Raw genomic sequence first — 18264 nt, forward strand, 5'->3', positions numbered from 1 at the left:
GTTTTTATGACAAATTTCTTTTTCACAGCAATAGCCTTTTTTTTTTTTTTTTTTTGTAAAAGCTAAGTAGTTGCAGAACAAAGTAGTAGCTTCAGAGAAATATCAGTGTATTGGCTGAGATAAATTCTTTCTAAGGTCTGGCTAGGAGTAAATGATCATTAGAGACTAAGAAGCTTCTCCATGCTCCAGCCACATTAGGTCATACTAGAAGGACTTCTGATGTTGCTTGCATTGAATTTTTTCCAAAGCTAAATGTCCAGTCCACCTCATGCCGTGAAGGCAGGTGTAAATTTCATCAGCATTTAATTGATGTAAATTAATATGTAATGTATCATTATTCATGCAATCTTACAGAAAATGCAAAAAGAGTACTTAAAACTATGATGAATTATGACAAATCGTGATACCATCTTCCTACCTGATTCAATGGTAGTAATAAGACTAAAAGGGTGCCACATATCTTGTTTGACTGTGATGGCTAGAATGAAAGAAAAATATCTCTCATGAGAAGTACAAGTAATTGCAGATCATAAAATCTTCTATTAAATGGGTTATATATCAAACAAGTATATGCAGGCATTTTCCTTTCTAGCCTATTCCTCTCTCTCTCCCTTTACCTTCTTCTTACCCTCCCCCTGCCATATACATATATGTTTTTAAAGTGCTAAAAGCTAAATGCAGTGTTTAAAATATAAGTTTTAAATTCCTAACAGTAGATCAGTGTTCTTGACTTGATTGAACACTATGATCCATATGAGTTCTTCATTAGCAGCAAAGAAAATGTCAATATATACATGACTCTTACACAAGTGTTTAAATATCATCATGTGACAGCACTGGACCAGGTTGCCCGGAGAGGCTATGGAGTCTCCTTCTCTGGAGACACTCAAAATCTGCCTTGACACAATCCTGTGCAATGTGCTCTAGGTGACCCTGCTTGAGCAGGCAGGTTGGACTAGATGATCTCCAGAGGCCCCTTCCAACCTCAACTGTTTTGTGATTTTGTGATCTTCCCTTGCAGGTTCCACAACTGAAGTATCATTCTTGGTACAGTATTTTTCAGTTCTGTTAGGATTAAATAAGAGGTATAAGATAAGTACTGTCTTCAGCTATGTGGATGTCCATCTACTTAAATATCCTACATGCCTTCATAATTTTTAGAAAACTTTGATTAGCCCTTGCCAAATTAAATTTATATTTGAAGTTTGTACCAATACAAAAAGTAAAAATTTATTGTCTTTATCTGTTGTGTTCATTTGGTGTGTAAAATGTCCAAAGTAATATCTGATAGAACTTTGGACAACCTATTCAAAATTTAAAGTACTCAAAGTAACCACAGTTGTTTGCAAGTATGCATTAGACAGAAATCTTGTCTTTGATATCAAGTTCTGATTTTAAAATAGTCATGAAGGACATAAGTCATTTCAAATATGAAAAGGGAAAAAATGCATTCTATTAGTTAAAAGGAAAAGAACCTGAGCTTCATTAATCAAAACGTAAAATCCATCACTGCATCACAGTGTCTTTCTGGGAAATACCATCTAGTTCTTTGTTTTTTAGTGCATCTCATCATCATTTTTTTCTGTTTACAGTACAGCATGGTGACACAGCATGGTGACACAGTTATCCCTAGGATCTGAACCCAAATCACTTTTGATTTTGGAGATTAAAACTAGTACACTTGGACTGCTGGAAATACAAAGCAAGCCATTGCATGGACCACRCATACCATATGCAGCCAATGTGAATAACTGGACTATCACATCGTAGAGGAACTTCTACATGATACAAAAAAAACTGTCTTCACCATATTCTCTTAAAGGAAAAACAGGAAAAAAGTATCATCAACTATGAGCAAAATGTTCATACAATCTGTGATCAAACATTCAGCATCATGACCAGATGGCAATTCAGGCCTCTCTGAATCCTCTGTGGTATCAGTAGCCACTGGCAGGGCATAGAGCTCCATGACCTAGAAGAGCAAAAATGTTTTAGTATACAAAATAATAGAAGTAAACGTTGTTGCCATTACAGATTTATCTCTTCCCATCTCAAACAGTAAGTCTAAAGCACAACTGTGAACTCTTCGGTAATAATTTGCTTATCATAGCATGATCTCTTTTTTCTTCTTGTACTTGCAGTTTTTTGGATGTGCATATAAACTCTTGAGTTATACATCTCCTTTAGTTGTCTGACTGCATAACTGATTATAATCAACAAATATGAGCTTTGCAGATAAAACTAACCACAAAATTAAGAAATATATAATTCTGCATTCATAAAAGTTAAATGCTTATAAACAAGAATGCAAACAAGTGTTTAAATATTGGGAAAATTGTAGGTTTTTTGAGAGGAAGTTTGCTTGAATATTATACACTATTTTTTAAACGGTTTTTAATTAATTGATTATAATACATATATATATACCCAATATTCTCAGGTATATTGTAACTGTAGCTTCATAACTTAATGACCTTTGAAAGGAAAATGTTAGATTTACACAAATGCTGGACTTCACCTAAATTCAAAATAGTATCATCTTTCAATTATAGCTGTAAATTTTACAAAATTCTGATGAAGATTAGCAGCTAGCAAAGAAAAGATTCTTAAATCTGGAATATGCATAAATCCCTAGCTGCCCATTCATTTTGCAAAGGCATCCATTCAAATATACAGTTTAATCACCCTGGATCATTATCTGTACTTGCTGTGATCAACACAGTAAGAAGTTAGCATCTCAGAATAATAAAAAGTATTAGCTTGCCTACATAAAGACAGAGTAACTGTAATCAAAAGAGTTGAGCTGTCTTTGCACACTGTGGATATTTTTCAGGTTAGCCAAACAACAACAAMAAAAAATGTGGCCAATTCTCTTATGGGAGAGCCTCAAACATTGAACGAAATTAATAATAATGAATTCACAATAATTGTCATTGGACAAAGTAAAAATGGTCCTTCGATATTTCTATTCTCTTCTGGGGAAAAAACAACAAAACAAAAAATGAACAACATATAGTCTCATCATAGTTGATGATAACAAAATTTCCATTACAGAAGTTATTCTACAGGATGTGAAGAATCAGCTCCTTTTCCCACTCACTTGTATATACTATCAGTAAGTCTGTGTAGTTTGCATCAAAGAGTTACATRGGAAGTGTCAGAGGAGTTCTATAAACTGTCAGGATTGATTTTCAAAAGTCTTACAACACGAAAGACATTTAAGAAACACCTGGAAGAAAAATGAATGTTGTGCCAATATTTAAAAAAGAATAAATAGAATAATCCATTTAATTATAAGCCTATCATCTTGGAAATCAGTCTAAGGAAAAATAGCGAAACATTTAATATGGGACTCATTTAATAAGAATTAAAGAAGAGTAATGCAAATCAACACTTGTTTTGGAAAAGAGGTCTTGTCAACGTAACTGGGGTGTTTTCTTAATGTGACGGATTTGACTTATAATGGTATTGCTGTTGTAATATTCTTGGATTTCTGTACTGTCCTAGTACTGCACATCATCTTGATAAATAACCTGGAATATGGCATACATAAAGTCAATTAAAAGTTATCTAAATCATCGCTCAGTGTAATTATAAGAAGGACTCATTGTTATGTGGCTATGGAGGTTGATTCACGGGGATCATTTTTTGGCTGTAAGCTATTTAACGTGTTTATGAATGACTTGGGAAAAATAATTACTGATATAATCTTCAAATAATATATAAATTGCAGAAGGAAGGAAAGCAGAATAATAATAGATAGTTGAGAAAAATCTCCACAAGTTACTATTTAGGTCTCTCTACAAAGTATTTATGGATGCAGTTCATTCCCACAGGATGGAGACTGCTCGTCTGGTAAGCCAGGGCTCTGAAAAGGCCTGGGAACACGTTGGCTGGGTCAGCAGCAAGTGAGTTGCCAGTGCAATGTTGGGCATATGCCCTCACTTCCATGGAAAGGCATCCTTGGCACAGATAATGCAGCGCTCGGGGTTGCCAAGCCCTCTCCTGCCCTCCAGAAAGGCACCCGTACTGCCAGGTGTACCCCTGTGCACTTCTGCCTTGTGCAAGAGGCAGAGCCACTGTGAAAAGGAAGATTATACCAGCCTTGTAYGCACAGTCAGAGAAATACCAAGCAAGAGCAGAGAGTACAGAATAGTGTCTGGATTTGGTACTGGTGCAACTCCAACTGATGCCTGCAGTCCAAGGAGCATAGCTGACAAATGAAGAAGCTCATAAAGGTACTGGAAAATATGTCTTTCAGTAAAAGTTTAAAAGAACTTTCTCACTTTAGTAAGCAGATGGTTAAAATCAATACCTTACCATAGTCAGAAAATGCAAAAATGAGAAAGGAACCTATGAGAGGCTCTTCAGTTAGGCAGGTTTTTTTTTTAAGAAAAAAATCTAAAACTTGAAGCTAGACAAATAAAGATTATAAATGAGGCATGTTTGGAATAGTATATTGGATGTATTGGATCTACTATTTCCTGAAATGTTGAAATTAGAAATAAATAGATTTATTTTCCCTAAAATATATGCTGTAATTCATGCAAGAACTAGTTCAAGGAAATTTTTCATTCTCTGTGAAGCAGAAGGTCAGATCTGAAGATCACAAAAATTTTACTCTGCCTTATAAACTGTGAAAATGGATTTTAAGAGCTACTTATTCCTTGATGAAAATTGTACCTAGTCTTTCAACCCATTGAAACATTGAGTTGAAACATCCTTTTTACTCATGGCAATCTGCTACSTGAACAAAAAACAGATAGACATATTCTTTCATGCGTATTTAGTATCAGATATGCCAATTAATCTCAAGAGCAATTCAGAAATTAAAAAAAAAAAGAATGTGTATAGCTAGCTAGACAGCCATGGTTCTTTATGAATGTTACAGACATTTGACTGTATTGTGAACTTTTCTATTTAAAATAAGATCTCCATTTTACAAATGAGATTCAGCTTTAAAACTCTTAAGGTAGAAAAGTATAACATGTAGAATGCAGTATCTCAGGAGACGCCTCCAGAAAGATTTGCTAATGTTTTTTTCCTTCTTTTTTTGACCTAATAGGAATTTCAGAAGTGCCTCTGCTCACAAGAATGCTGAGAGTAGTGGTAGCAATATAGCCATCAACTTTGATTTCTTCAATAAAACCAAACTATACTTTTTTCAGTTTGAAGAAGGAAATTGCAAGGTAAATCAAAGGGTCGTCCTCATAGTGATCTTACAGAAGCACTGATGTAAAAGCTCCATTAAAATGTTAATCCTTTCGCAGTTGCTTTTAATAGAATAATAATAATAAAGTGTAATTTAGAAAGGGGAAAGAAGCCCAAAGATTCAAGAGATATTTTTCTTATTTATTTTTAAAAAGACACCCTCTTTTTCTTTATTAAATTATGTATAGTTTAAAAAAATCCATTCCGTACTCATACTACAGTTTATAAGTAGGGGAAAATATTTTGTCTAGCTTGTATGTGACTATTATAGAAGTGTGATGAATGGACTGCCATTTCTAAATTTTCTCAAGCTCACCATGTCATATTCAAATTAATCAAATTAATATATCATCATTTTAACAAGTTTGTATTATGATATGAAAAACGCTATATCCATATATCCAGATGTTAATAATATTTCTATTTTTACTTTTTTTGTTAGAAAAAAATGAAAATGCATTCCATTTACATTACAAAATAAAAATTACTTTCTACCTGGTTTTGAGTGCTAAAGACATTGACTTGAAAGAATGGAAGAAATATAGAGGACAAAAGAGGTTGCTTAGCAGAGTAGCCGTAGACTGCTAGACCGAATTGACCTTTTGATATTAAAGAAGCCTTCTTCCCCACCCCCAGATTTGACAGATTTTATGAGAATCACCTCTACTAACTCCTTTGTGCTACAGTGACCTTTCTCTTTTATTCCATTATGCATTATGCATCCTTGAATATGTACCTTCCTTGTGTATTTTAATCTGTATGTTCTGCTAATACTGAAGCAGGGTTATTCTACAGAAACAGTCATTCTCCTCCAAAAGGCCAAGAACTCTCAAAGAGTCTACCGAGAGATTTTGCTGTTCATTTTAATAGAATAGAAAGCATTGTTTCTCACCTTAATAGTATAAGATGAAAATATAATCTTCTGTAGTGCATGCTCTAAGTGCTACAAGAACAATCTTTTTAAATGCTTGAACATATACTTACTTTGAATTTTCATAGATCCAAAATAATTACAGGGTCTTCGTTACTGGCAAGTCCCTAAGCTGAGAAATACAGAGGTGAGATCTGAAGCTTGAGGCTGCCACTCGTCAAAGCTACCCTACACAGGCACAAGTACCCACACAACGCCACAACACCTTTACTGGGTATGAGTTTTGCCAGACTTGGTGCTCTGGATTTATTTCTTTCTCCCTACTACACAAAAATGTCCAAAGTGTGTCATCAAATCTCTTTCTAAATAGAGTGTGCTAATTTGGTAGCAAATTTCTTTACATTTGTTTCTTGTTTGTTATTCTTTTTCCCTACAAGCATTATTTTGCTTGTAGTCGTAAAGCACCATAGTTACACTGACACTAAGTTCACCTTTGCTGAAGGATGTAGATCCTGATACTTCTAATTTAATTAAATCTTTAGTTAAATCTCCAGCAGTTAGACAGAGTTTCTGTGATACAAATAATCGTACSAGAGCCTCATGTCACATTTCCTAAACAATCACATATTCCTATACTTTTTTAAAAAGGAAGAAATGGCCATAGAAGAGCAATGTTATGTTTATAAAATACAGCAGCTGGTACAGCTATCATAATTTTATACTCTTCAAATGATTCATGAATGTTAGCAGCCTCATTCTAATTATTTTGTTCTGGACAATTATCCAGGTGCTTCCTGATGATACAGATGCAATACAGATTTACAATCAAATATACCTTATTGTAATTATATGAGCTTGATTTTACATAATTCTTTGCAGTACTCTGCCCATTAAGTATTGCATTGTTCAATGCCTCCTTAAAGAAGAGACTGTAAAACCAAATTTCATTGCAAACTTAGATATTGCTTAGATATTATTGGGAAAAGGAAAAAAGTGATGTAAAATTTATTTTAACAGCATTAAAAAAATAAACTGGGGTTTGGGGTTTTCTTAAGATAAAAATATCCTCACAAAATTTTCTGCAAAAACTTAACAATGCTAAGGCATGAAAACTTGTTAAAATAATTTGACTAGAAACTTAAATGAAATTAATTTTTCAATATATCCAAGCTGAGAGAAGAAAGGAAAATATAAATCCAAAATAATTTTTAAGAGTGTATTAGATTTGAAAAAGATTTGGGAAAGAAACGTATTTTTTAACAGAAAAAAAAAGGTAACTTCTGTTGGTAGATTTGTTTCATTAATGATACATATCACGATACGTGTTTTTGCATATATACTATATATCTTTAATGATAGTCTCTTCATTTTTATGATTCTTTTTCCCTTCACCATATGCCTAGAGCTAAAATCAGAAATTGGGCAAACATATGCCCAATTCCATAGACTCGTAAGAATGGCTCAGAATATATAACTCAGCTGTATACTTCTGTTTACTTTTCAAGGAACATCGATTCAAGGAGGCAACAGAGCTGTTAATTGTAGTAGATCCACGGATATAATTCTCGTAACTAAGCTGGTCTCTCTTAACCTACCTCAGCTGTGCATGCGATCTGCAACTTTCTCTTTTCATTAAGTGATTAAAAGTAAAATTGTAACTAAGCTAAAAAAAATTTTTGTATATATTAAGCTTTTAAACAATGAGAAGAAGAATTGAAGGAAATGAGCCAACACGCTTTGCAAGATTGTAGAAACAAACTTTGTATACTTTAGCATCTGGGCTGTTTTACTTCACAAAAAGTATACAAGAAAAACATTTGAGGGCTGGAATGAGAGAAATCATTCAGAAGTGTTGATGCAATCTGAATATGCCATAGAGGATATACAAACTTTGAATTTAAACAATATGCACTAAAGCAGTCAGGATACTCTTATAAAGTACACTTATAAAGTATTCATCAGATCACTTTTGTGCATTGAACTGATGCATATGCATTATACATTTGTTTTTCCTTCTACATTTCTCTCTCTTGATCCTTCCACATGTAATTTATGCAAGCTTAGTCTTTCAAGTTCAGTTAGAATCAATTGACAAGTCTGGAGACTATAGGAAGGCTGGAGGTTACATTTCAGTGTATGCCTGTGATTTCAGCATATACCTGTGACTCTGAAGGTTTAAAAATACAGTGGATTTCAAACTCCATAGATCCACAGTGGGGCTGCAATAATTTGCACTAGCTGAAGATATGTCCTTTGGAGTCTCTCTCTCAAACAGCAGTGCAGACAAACTGCACGGACTAAAAGATTGCCAATTCCACCAATTTAAAATAATTATAGTTTTCGTCTTGTGACTAGGAAGTTAAAAAGTAAAATACAGATAAAAATGTATGTACTTTCTCTAACATGTTTTTTGTTTCCCTCTTCATCTTCTCCTCCTCTTTTCTTTCATGTCCTCTGTGGAAAAATGATTGGCAGATTTCACTACAAAGGACAGATACCTGAAAATGGTTCTTTTTACTCTGTTTCAGAGACCTCCTTTCTTTGACAGAGAATTTAAGGAATCAAGGTAATTGCTTCCACTCAGGAGATTCTAATCCAATTTAAGAAGAAAAATTGAGTGAAGCATGGGAGTTGAAAGTGGAACAAAAAGGTTATCTTACATATTGTGACCAGGACTGAAATAGAAAAATATAGTAAGTTATGCTTACTGTGGCTAGCTGATTTAATTAAGAAACTTACTTTCCATTTCTAGTCAATAGCTACAGTTTTAACCTGAAGTGTATGTATAAGAAAAGCGAAAATACTGAAACAGTTGCATGTACTTGTAAAATAAGATTCATATGCAATACATTGTTTTTAGGCATTGCCACTTTTCTGTCCACTTACTTGTTTGAATCATATGCATGTGTATGTGTCAAGCAAAAGCATCATTGTCGTAAAGTACATGAGGGGTTACAGTTATGGTACCTGCTAGCACTCAGGCATACATTTCAGTTCAAATTCTTATACAAAGAGATAAAATTGAAAAGAATATTACTTGCATCCACAAATTGCTCAATAGTACTAAAAACTTCTATGGTATTACTGAAATACTTAGATAAACTCCGCACATATGACACACTGTCTATAAAGCAATGTATGGTCATGAACCATACGTTAATAAATATTAACCTCAGTCAGTCTGGGTAATGAGGAAAAATTATGTAATATTGTATTTACTAAACAGTAAAAGATGTACTTATTTATTTTTACTAAACAGTAAAGATTCCACTGCTTTACTGCTTTTGCATTGGCCCACAGGTCATAGAAGAAATGTGAATATAGCAATGCAATCTCCAAAGGGATTAAAAAAAAATCCACCCGTAAGGGAGACAAAAGTAGCTCTTGCTTGTTGTATACCTGTGATAAGAGGTCTATTAGACGAAACAAATTACCTGCTATCAAGAGAATGGCTTCCTACTCTGAAGAAATGAGGGATATTTCAGTGTCTGCTTGTGTGTTTGTATGTATGAGGGAAAGAGGGTGGGCATGACTCATCCTGACAAACAAAAGCTGTTCCCAGAATAAATGCACAGACCCTAAAAATATCAAGGCAAACAAATAAAATGTGAAAAAGAGAAAAAGGAGAAAATGTCTTACATAAATAATGGAGAGGAAAGAACAGATACTCATCTGAGATATCAGTTAAATATAAAAAAACACAGTGGCACAGAAACAAAGAAAAGCAATAATCTAGAGCTTAAAGTCTTATGCTATTAATGTCATCCATGCATAAGCTGTCTCTTACAATATTGCTCCCAAAAATGCTTCATTTTTATCTTCCATAATTTACAAAAAGAAGTGCTCATCACAACCATAAGGCAGGTCTCAGTTTTGTGGTAGATTCTAGATTCTCAGTTTATATAAACCATGGCAATTCTGTTCATGCCAATGGAACTCTCTTTTATTTACTTATGCTCTTAATTGTTTCCTTACATGTTCTGCACAACATAGAATTCTGCACAATTAACAGAAAGTTATTGAAATATAAAATGCTGTAATATTCATTAAAATCTAAATAATACTCCAAACAAGTAAACCATCACAATCACATGCATTATATTTAAATGAATGTACATTTTACATTTGTATGACCACCTATGGAGAAGATTTCGTTTCTCTCTCTGGTGTAACTCCTTCAGGGAACATCTGTTTTTCATCCACAGAATTCTTCAGTGCTTAGACTGGCCAGAGGAACTATTTATAGTGAAAAAAAGTCATTTGTCAGAGACATGATATAGTATTTATGTCTCATAAAATCCTTAATTAGTTTAGAAGACCCCAAGTCCTCTAGGGACTGTAGTAAATTCAGAACTTTTCTGAAATGATAGAGTGGATGCTCCAGTTTTTGACCTACCAACCCGATAGATAAGAAAGAAAAAAAGYAGGCAGACAACATTTTTGTCATATGGACCATATATTTGCCTAATTAAAAGTAGGGCTAAATTTCACCAAAAACTTTGCAACTAAGGTTTACAAAATATAATGTACCAAATGTCAGTTGGTGTAACATGGCATAACACAACTCAATCTGCACCAAGACAATCTAATGTTTTGCTCTGACAGCACGTTTTGTAAGGCCTAAAGTCTTGAAATCACTGAAAAAAAATAGTGTTTTTTTTTCAGTTAACATTACTGGGACTCTTCAGCTATGTCTAGTCCTTCTGCAGTGATTTAGAACATTTGCAAATGATCTGATAAAGGAAGGCAGATAGATGAATGAAGATGAGTAGAGACGACGTACTCACAGAACATAGGTTATGCTTTATGAGAGTGYGTGTGTGTGTTCTCCATTGAAAATGGCCTTTTGCTGACTTCGACGTTTTGAGGCTACCTAGCAGTTAGCAGCTTGTTGGAAGATGGCCAAGGAATATTTCATTTAGATATATTGTTTTGGAACTAGTGCATTGAAACATAAATCTGACTGGGCTTTGATATTAGGAGAACAAGACTAAGTCAAAATGTTAATCAGGCTCCAAGTGGCCACTTAAAACAGCACTTCAAGGAGCACTCCTTGATACTCCACCAGGAGCTGCGCTACCTCATAGTAATGCCATTCCCCTGAGGTTTCCAGCTGTGAAATTATATTAAAAGATGGCTAAAAATATGTTACTCTCTTAATATTAATTTTCCATGTAAGCAGTTGCTGTGGTTGCCATAGTAATGTTATGTAATTGCAAATTGACAGTGGGATGGTTCATGTGATTATAGAGTGGGAAGAAGTCAACATTGTGAAGTATTCTGAGAGCCTTTGGCAGACTTCAAAAGAAATTTTCAAGCACGGTATAGAACTGCTGAGAACAGAATAGAAATGGTTAGTAATAGTTGCAAAATTTAGTCATTGCACAACTAAATGTAATGCACAAGCTCCTTGAGCAATTGCTGAAAAAGAAATAAGCACATTTCTATACTTGCCTCTAATTGTCTCAAGCAATTTTGGGAATGTTATGGTATTCATGTTGTGGTATTGTGCCTTTTTGGCATGTAATTCATGCAGTCAAGCTAACTTGAGCTGGTTGTACAGTGCTGTGACACAATTCAGAATGCACCAAGGATTTGGGATATGAATGCAAAATCCAGGTCATGCCATAAAAATAGGGTCAAGCAGTAAACACTGTGGAGAATGAGCAGCTCATAGGAAAATCAGGAACTTTTTTTTTTTTTTTTTTTGGTTGATTGGGCCTTGATGTCTCAGTTCTTCCTATCAAAACAGATATTGACATGTTGGGCTGACTGCACCTCAGTATTGCCAGCATCAGCTTTTGATAAGACCTGCTGAATCCTTTCTCTTGCCTCCAGGCCAGGAAATGGGCCAGATAACCTTCTAATATATTTTTTTCATGTTTTCTGCAAATTAAATAAGCTACTGCTCCTGCCTGTAGTGAAATGAGTGGATTCTGAGCAATGCATTAGTCCTCCACACAGCTGCATTATATAAAGATACGGAGGGTTTTGTTTCTAACACGCCGGCCTCGCTGCTGTTTTGAGGTCCCACCTCTCCACTGCACGGCTGCTTCCCATTGCCACTGCTTCCTAGTCACCTCATCACATTTGACCCAGATTAAAAGGTGATGATGAGAGCTAAACTGAATCAGGTTTGATGTCAGGTTGTCAGGTTTGATGGTGCATTCACAGGCCTGGCTATTAGCTGAAAAGTCCCCTTCCTCTGTTACATTTCTTGTGGAAGGTTAGATGGAGAGTTTTTGAGAGATAATCAGTGTGCCGCCACTTTCACACTTTTGCTTTTTGGAAGGGAACAAACAAACTCTGACTGAAAACAGAATGGCAATGCCACGGTTAACACTGCATGTGTAGCCAGCTTGATAAACAGAGCGAAGAAACTCTGGCACCAGGCACAGMACAGAACTATAGCTAGCAAAGTTACAGCTAGCTAAGGTCTCCAGCAATAAAAAACACATCAATGATGTTTGAGTCTGTGGCTTTTTTCACTGTCTTTGTTCCAAATGCTTGGATCCCAATGATGCACATAAGACCTCAATGGCTTTGTGTTGTAATTTTTGTAGATTTTTATAATATGAGTTTACAATACATATCTTGTCACACAATTTCCTAGGGATGATGTCTGTTTTAGGTGGCATCTGGTGTATTAGTTTATCCATGCTTCATATATTTTGTTAAAACCATGGTATTTTGGAAACTCCTCGGTATATAATAAGTAAGTGCTATAGTCCAAGAAATTCAGTGTGGAAATGATAAAACTAAAATCACCTTCAAAAGCTAAAAGTAYCTTATGTTTAATACTTAGGGCAGTAAGACTGATAGTAGCATAAGGTCCTAAATGTGCCTTTTGAATTTTCTTTTTAAAATAGCATCCGTATTCTCACAGCATATACGTATTTTTAAATAAACCTCTCCGAAAATGCCAAAGAAGAAAAGATATCTGCCTATTTTACTATTCCATCAGTATTATTTTGCAATAATGTTCTTGTAGTAAAAAAGAAAACAAAAAAATCTACTACAGGTTTTGTTTCAAAAAAGAACAGATTTGTTGTTTTAGATGAATTGCACTGTGTAGTCTTCTTATTTGAATATATCATGAACAAGAAAGAAATCCTTAGTGTTTCCCAAATTTATGACTGACACATTTTAATGTCCTCTTCCAGGCAAGAAAATGATTTGGGGCTTGGTCATACTAGCAGCATAGATAAGATGCAAGTGAGTGTGTGATATATAATATAAAGCCAGAAGATTTTATCTGTAAATATTTCTATTTATTTGTTTCTTTTGCTGACTTCCCAACTCTTAATTACGTTCACTGTTGACAAAGTGACTGAAATGCTGCAAATAAATAATTTCACTAGTATGCAAAACACAACTCTGCTACAGTAGGAGAGCTCAGTGCAGTATGTCAGTGCATTTAGCAAGCAGAAAATATGAGATTACAAACTGGAGATTTTAGAAGGTTATAATTATTTTTTAATCTCTCAGAGTAAAATGCAGAAAGATTCTGAATCATAATTTCAAGTACTTATATGGAAAAAAAATGACTTGCAAAGACACATAACTGAGTTTTTTTGATTGAGATTTTTTGTTCTGCATTCAAATATAATTCAGTATTTGCCACCTGCAATACTAGAATTACGCTTAATGGAAGTTTTTCCAATTAGTGAAGGCAAAATATGTATGGACTTATGTGWTGGAGAGCTTAAATTAAATTATAAATTCATGATATTATTTGCTATTTAATCTGATATTTTTACATAATGGTAATGAATTTTTAGTTCCCTCAGGAAAGACAGATAATTGGCAAGGAAAACAAACAGTGAAACGACCATAGCTATCTCCATGCCCTGGAGATTCATTACAGAACAGAGTCCTTCATCATAAATGCAGCCACTTGAAACCCATTGAAATATTGATTAGGAGTCAGCACTGTTTATTAGTGCTACTTCCTTTTTTATCAGTTGTCTACATAATATCATAGATGCATGGTGCTTTAGAGAGAACTAAATGTGCTTGTCACCTCTTGAGGTAGCAAATATATATCATATATCTGCGATGTTGGGATAGCCCATAAGAGAATGAGCATGAAGTAGTTATGGAAAAAATACACCAGACCATTTTGCAGCAAATAACCCTTTTTCTAGCAAAGACATGAGGAAGGCTGAAGTGGAATTGTTCTTCTGGGGAAAAAAAAAAAAAGAAGAAGAAGAAGAGGAAGAAAAGGGGAAAAAAAGAGTTTATTTGTCAGGGAGGAAGCATTCTGACAAATCAGTAAGAAGAAATGTGTATTACTAATGTCTATGGTATATCAGTTCACTGAATGTAAACAGTCAGTTTGTAATGTTAGGCATACCCTTGCGCCTGTAGGCGACCAAACATCAAATTATCAGATCATTTTATTAAGTTCTCATCTATGTTTTTAAATCACACGTGGGAATAAAATTTTTTCATATGGCTGCATTCTTATCTTAATCAAGTCTGACTTTTGCTAGGATATTCTTTATTTCTTCATGTGAGTAAAAAAATCAGAAGCCACTTGTGATAATAGTATACCATACCATGAGGATTTCAAACCTCAAAGCAGGTGATGGGGGAAAAGCCACCCCCTACTGGCCTGAGTACGAATTTATTGAAAAATTTAGCTGTGTCTTTTGTATGTGTCTTTGAAGGACATAAGGCTGATGAACAGAAATKGATTTTTTTAATGAAAATGTTTGTTTTTAAGCAAAATATTTGGCAGTAATTACATTATTTTCTTTGAACAGTCATAGTTTTATTTTTTACGGAAGCATTGAAATACAAATTTTCTAGTAGAATTTGAAACAATTATATAATTTTTAAAGTGGTACCTATAAGACAAAAATCATACTTATTCCCTTCCCCTCCCAGAAGATAGTTCCATTTTTCTTACTCTCAAGTGACCAATGGAAATAAGAAAATAATAGAGAAAATAAGATTTTCCCCATGAGAATGAACGGATGTTATTCTTAAAAGTATTAAAAAGTTTTGCATTTCTCACTGAAAAAAGAAAATTAGTGTGAAAAAAAATGATTTAAATGAAAACGAAAAGTTATCACAGATTTTATTCTAACATAAACCAACCAGTGGAATACCAAATTAGCATTCCAGTTAGGGACTGCTGAGGAGAAGAGAAAAATCCCCCAAAATGTTTCAGAGATCACAGTCCTCACCCTGCACAGAGCTCAACTTGTACGATTTACGAGCTCATTATGGGGAACAAACAGGGATATACTGGAAAATGACTTACTAATAATATTTAATTGAAGTTCTGTCAGCAGATAGTTACTCTTTTCTCTGACTACAAGCAGCAAGTTGACTGAGAATGGATGGAGATTCATTATTAAACAAAATACTTCCTTTTTTACTGTGACAATAAAAAGAACCCATCATAGTTAGTTATTTTCTTCAGATTTATTTATTTTCTTTGCCTTTTATATCTTGTTACCTTCAAAGACTTTGGAACAGTTTTTCCTCTCCTGCTGCTACTGCTTTCCTGGAATATATCCACTAAAAGTTTCCTTTCTTTCTCTCATGCTAATTAATACATGGTAGACTACTACATTGTGCAGGGCATGTGCGCATTAACACTGCTAACATTTTGCTACTTCTATCAGTAATTAGCATGGAAGGATGAAAGGAGACATTTTTCGCTAATGAATGTTCATACAGCACTTTGAACATGCAAGGCCCTATAGACGCATGAAGTGCATTTTTTATTTGGTTCTTTCCCTGAAGCTCTAAGCCCATCTTTGGCTGATTTCATCTTCTCTCCTCTGGCTAAAACCTTTCATTTACATATTGAATTTCAGTGATATTAAGCGATGAAATGACAAGATTGAGGACATGGAAAGATTGCAATACATATTGACAGAATACCTGTATGAAAAAGCAACAATGGTTTTGATTTGCTATTAAACATTTCCAGTTTATACTGGTATAGCTTGTTAGGGGAGTAACAGTGCTGATCTAGTCTTAGTACTAGGCAGAATAATTTTTTTTTTTAAAAAAAAAGATTTGAAAGTAGAATGTAAAAAATGCAAGATTTTGGGTTATTCATTTTAAGTATATTTAAATTATTGTTTGGATCTGAGCTGGTGTAATTTGATGAGGCTCTTCTGAAATCAAGCTAAACTAATGAACTTGTAACTGTGCTGCTGTATATGATCTCCTGTAAAGACCTCTTACAAAACACGTTTAAACGTGATAGGGAGAAATGTAAGTTTTTATTTGAAAACTCAAAAGTGATTAGTATTTTTTGATAGTAAACTGAAGACATTTTAAAGGATGTTCCAGAAAGTGCCAAGCACTTTTCTTATTAGCAACATACTGCAGTTTTCTCAGTTTGGATAACCAAAATTAACTGACAGGTTTTTTTTCTTAATTTCCTTCTCTTCTGCAGTTTGCAGCAATTGTCTCAGAGGATCTTGTTTCTTTATTGAGTTTGTACTAATTAGTTCTTTCTGCCCACCTGAAAATTTAAACTCTCTCTATAGTTTATTAAATATAGTAAATATAATATTTTTGATACAATAAAAGAAAAGTTGTGTCTGTGAACTTAAACAAGTTCCTCATCAGAGGAGAAAATATCACACAAATTATATTTCAACAAAATATAGTTAAGTAAATCAGAGACAGAAGCATATCATTTCAGTTTTAATTGTTTTAGGGTGTTTTTATTCCAAAATATGAATAGTGAGCAGTATGCACATGGGAAACAAATTCAAAATAGATTTAAAACATTTTTATCCAATGAGTCAAAACTGTGATTTTAAAAGAAATTATTTATTCATAGGTGGATTATGGCATGGACAATCTATTTCCTTATAATTATACTTGCCAATGTGATAAGGTTAAATGTTTAAAGTGCTCTTATAAATTATCATAGCTATAATAACACCTGTCTGTCTACACTCTCTGGAATTCAGAGTTCTGTTGAACTCAAAATACTTGGGCTTGCCTATTTCCAGCATTTCAGTTCTCCAAATATGGTTGTTTTCAGCAATGTCCCCTAATAGTCTTTTGTAAGAGGAGAGGGGAGAAGTGCCACTGTCTTCAATTTTATCCATTGTATAAGTGAATACTTCATATGATTTTCCGTGGTTCGAATAGATTGTAGAAAATATTGTAGTTCATATACCACTGGAACACATTAACATTCTTCTCTAGATTTGTGATTTTCTGTTGATCCTCTCAGATTTGAGAGAATGTGTGTTTACTTGTGATGTTTTTAACTTGCAATTATTATAATGATAAATTCCATGTCTCATACTTAGTGATGTCATCTGAATATTGCCTCTTTTTTTGGTTATGTTGATGAGTCCTCCTTTCTTGTAATCTGAATAAACATTACTATCTGAAATAACCTAGGTCAAAATACTAGATGATTCTAACCTCACTACTGCATAATTCTTGGGACAGATATCTACTACTCAGATTTTCTAATTTTTTTTTCTCTTGAGTTTATGATAGTATCTTTTCATCTCTTAGCTTTTGATGGTCATTCCACCTATCTTTTTATTCAGCAATCTAATTTTATGCAATAAATAAACTACTACTTGCACTATACTTCTGGAATAAATTCAATGGTACAGAAATCAGAATAGTAGAATGGAAACTTTTTCATTATCCTTGCATTTAAAATTTTGGAATCTGTAAAGCAACATTCAGATTGTTATAGAAAGTATTTTATAAGTATTAGCAAAGTAACTAATCAAATTATGCTCTTTTTTGATAGGCAGAAAATTAAAAAACAAGTATCAGCAAAATTTTCTGGGACAATGTGAATGACTTCATATGAACTAAAAAGATGATCTAAGCTATCTTACTATGTGATCAAGCTGAAGCAAATGGCTTTTATTGCTCACCTACTGCTTAGCTCAATGTAAGAAACATATTAATAAACAATTTTCAATATTTGCAGATGGATATCATATGTTATTTTTCTGTGCAGTGCTGCTCTTATGATTTATCTCAGGGCTTCTTTCTAAGTCATTTGTCTTCTGCTGAACTCAAGACTCAAGAATATTTTCTTCCCTCTCTGCATCTTCTTCCTGTGTCCCTGCTAGTTTTGGCATGACTCATCATTCAAGTAAGAATTGCATGCAGTTCTAAAACTTATTTAGTTCCTTCTTGCATATGTCCTGGCTATGTGATTTTCT

At 33.9% G+C, this 18264-nt stretch overlaps 1 protein-coding gene across 1 annotated transcript in view; it reads left to right on the forward strand.

Annotated features, from left to right (window-relative positions):
* The window catches only part of PUDP (pseudouridine 5'-phosphatase), a 101571-nt gene extending 83622 nt beyond the window's left edge, over positions 1-17949 (forward strand). Inside the window, exons 4-6 of the mRNA XM_085321579.1 lie at positions 8611-8648; positions 13246-13297; positions 17841-17949. Coding sequence (XP_085177705.1) covers positions 8611-8648; positions 13246-13297; positions 17841-17852 — 102 coding nt within the window. The 3' untranslated portion in view covers positions 17853-17949. The remainder of the gene's footprint in view (positions 1-8610; positions 8649-13245; positions 13298-17840) is intronic.
* The last annotated feature ends 315 nt before the right edge of the window (positions 17950-18264 follow it).

The sequence above is a fragment of the Rhea americana genome, unplaced genomic scaffold (genome assembly GCF_003343005.1).
Source record: "Rhea americana isolate MKP2758 unplaced genomic scaffold, rheAme1 scaffold_7, whole genome shotgun sequence".
In the NCBI taxonomy this organism is placed as follows: Eukaryota; Metazoa; Chordata; class Aves; order Rheiformes; family Rheidae; genus Rhea; species Rhea americana.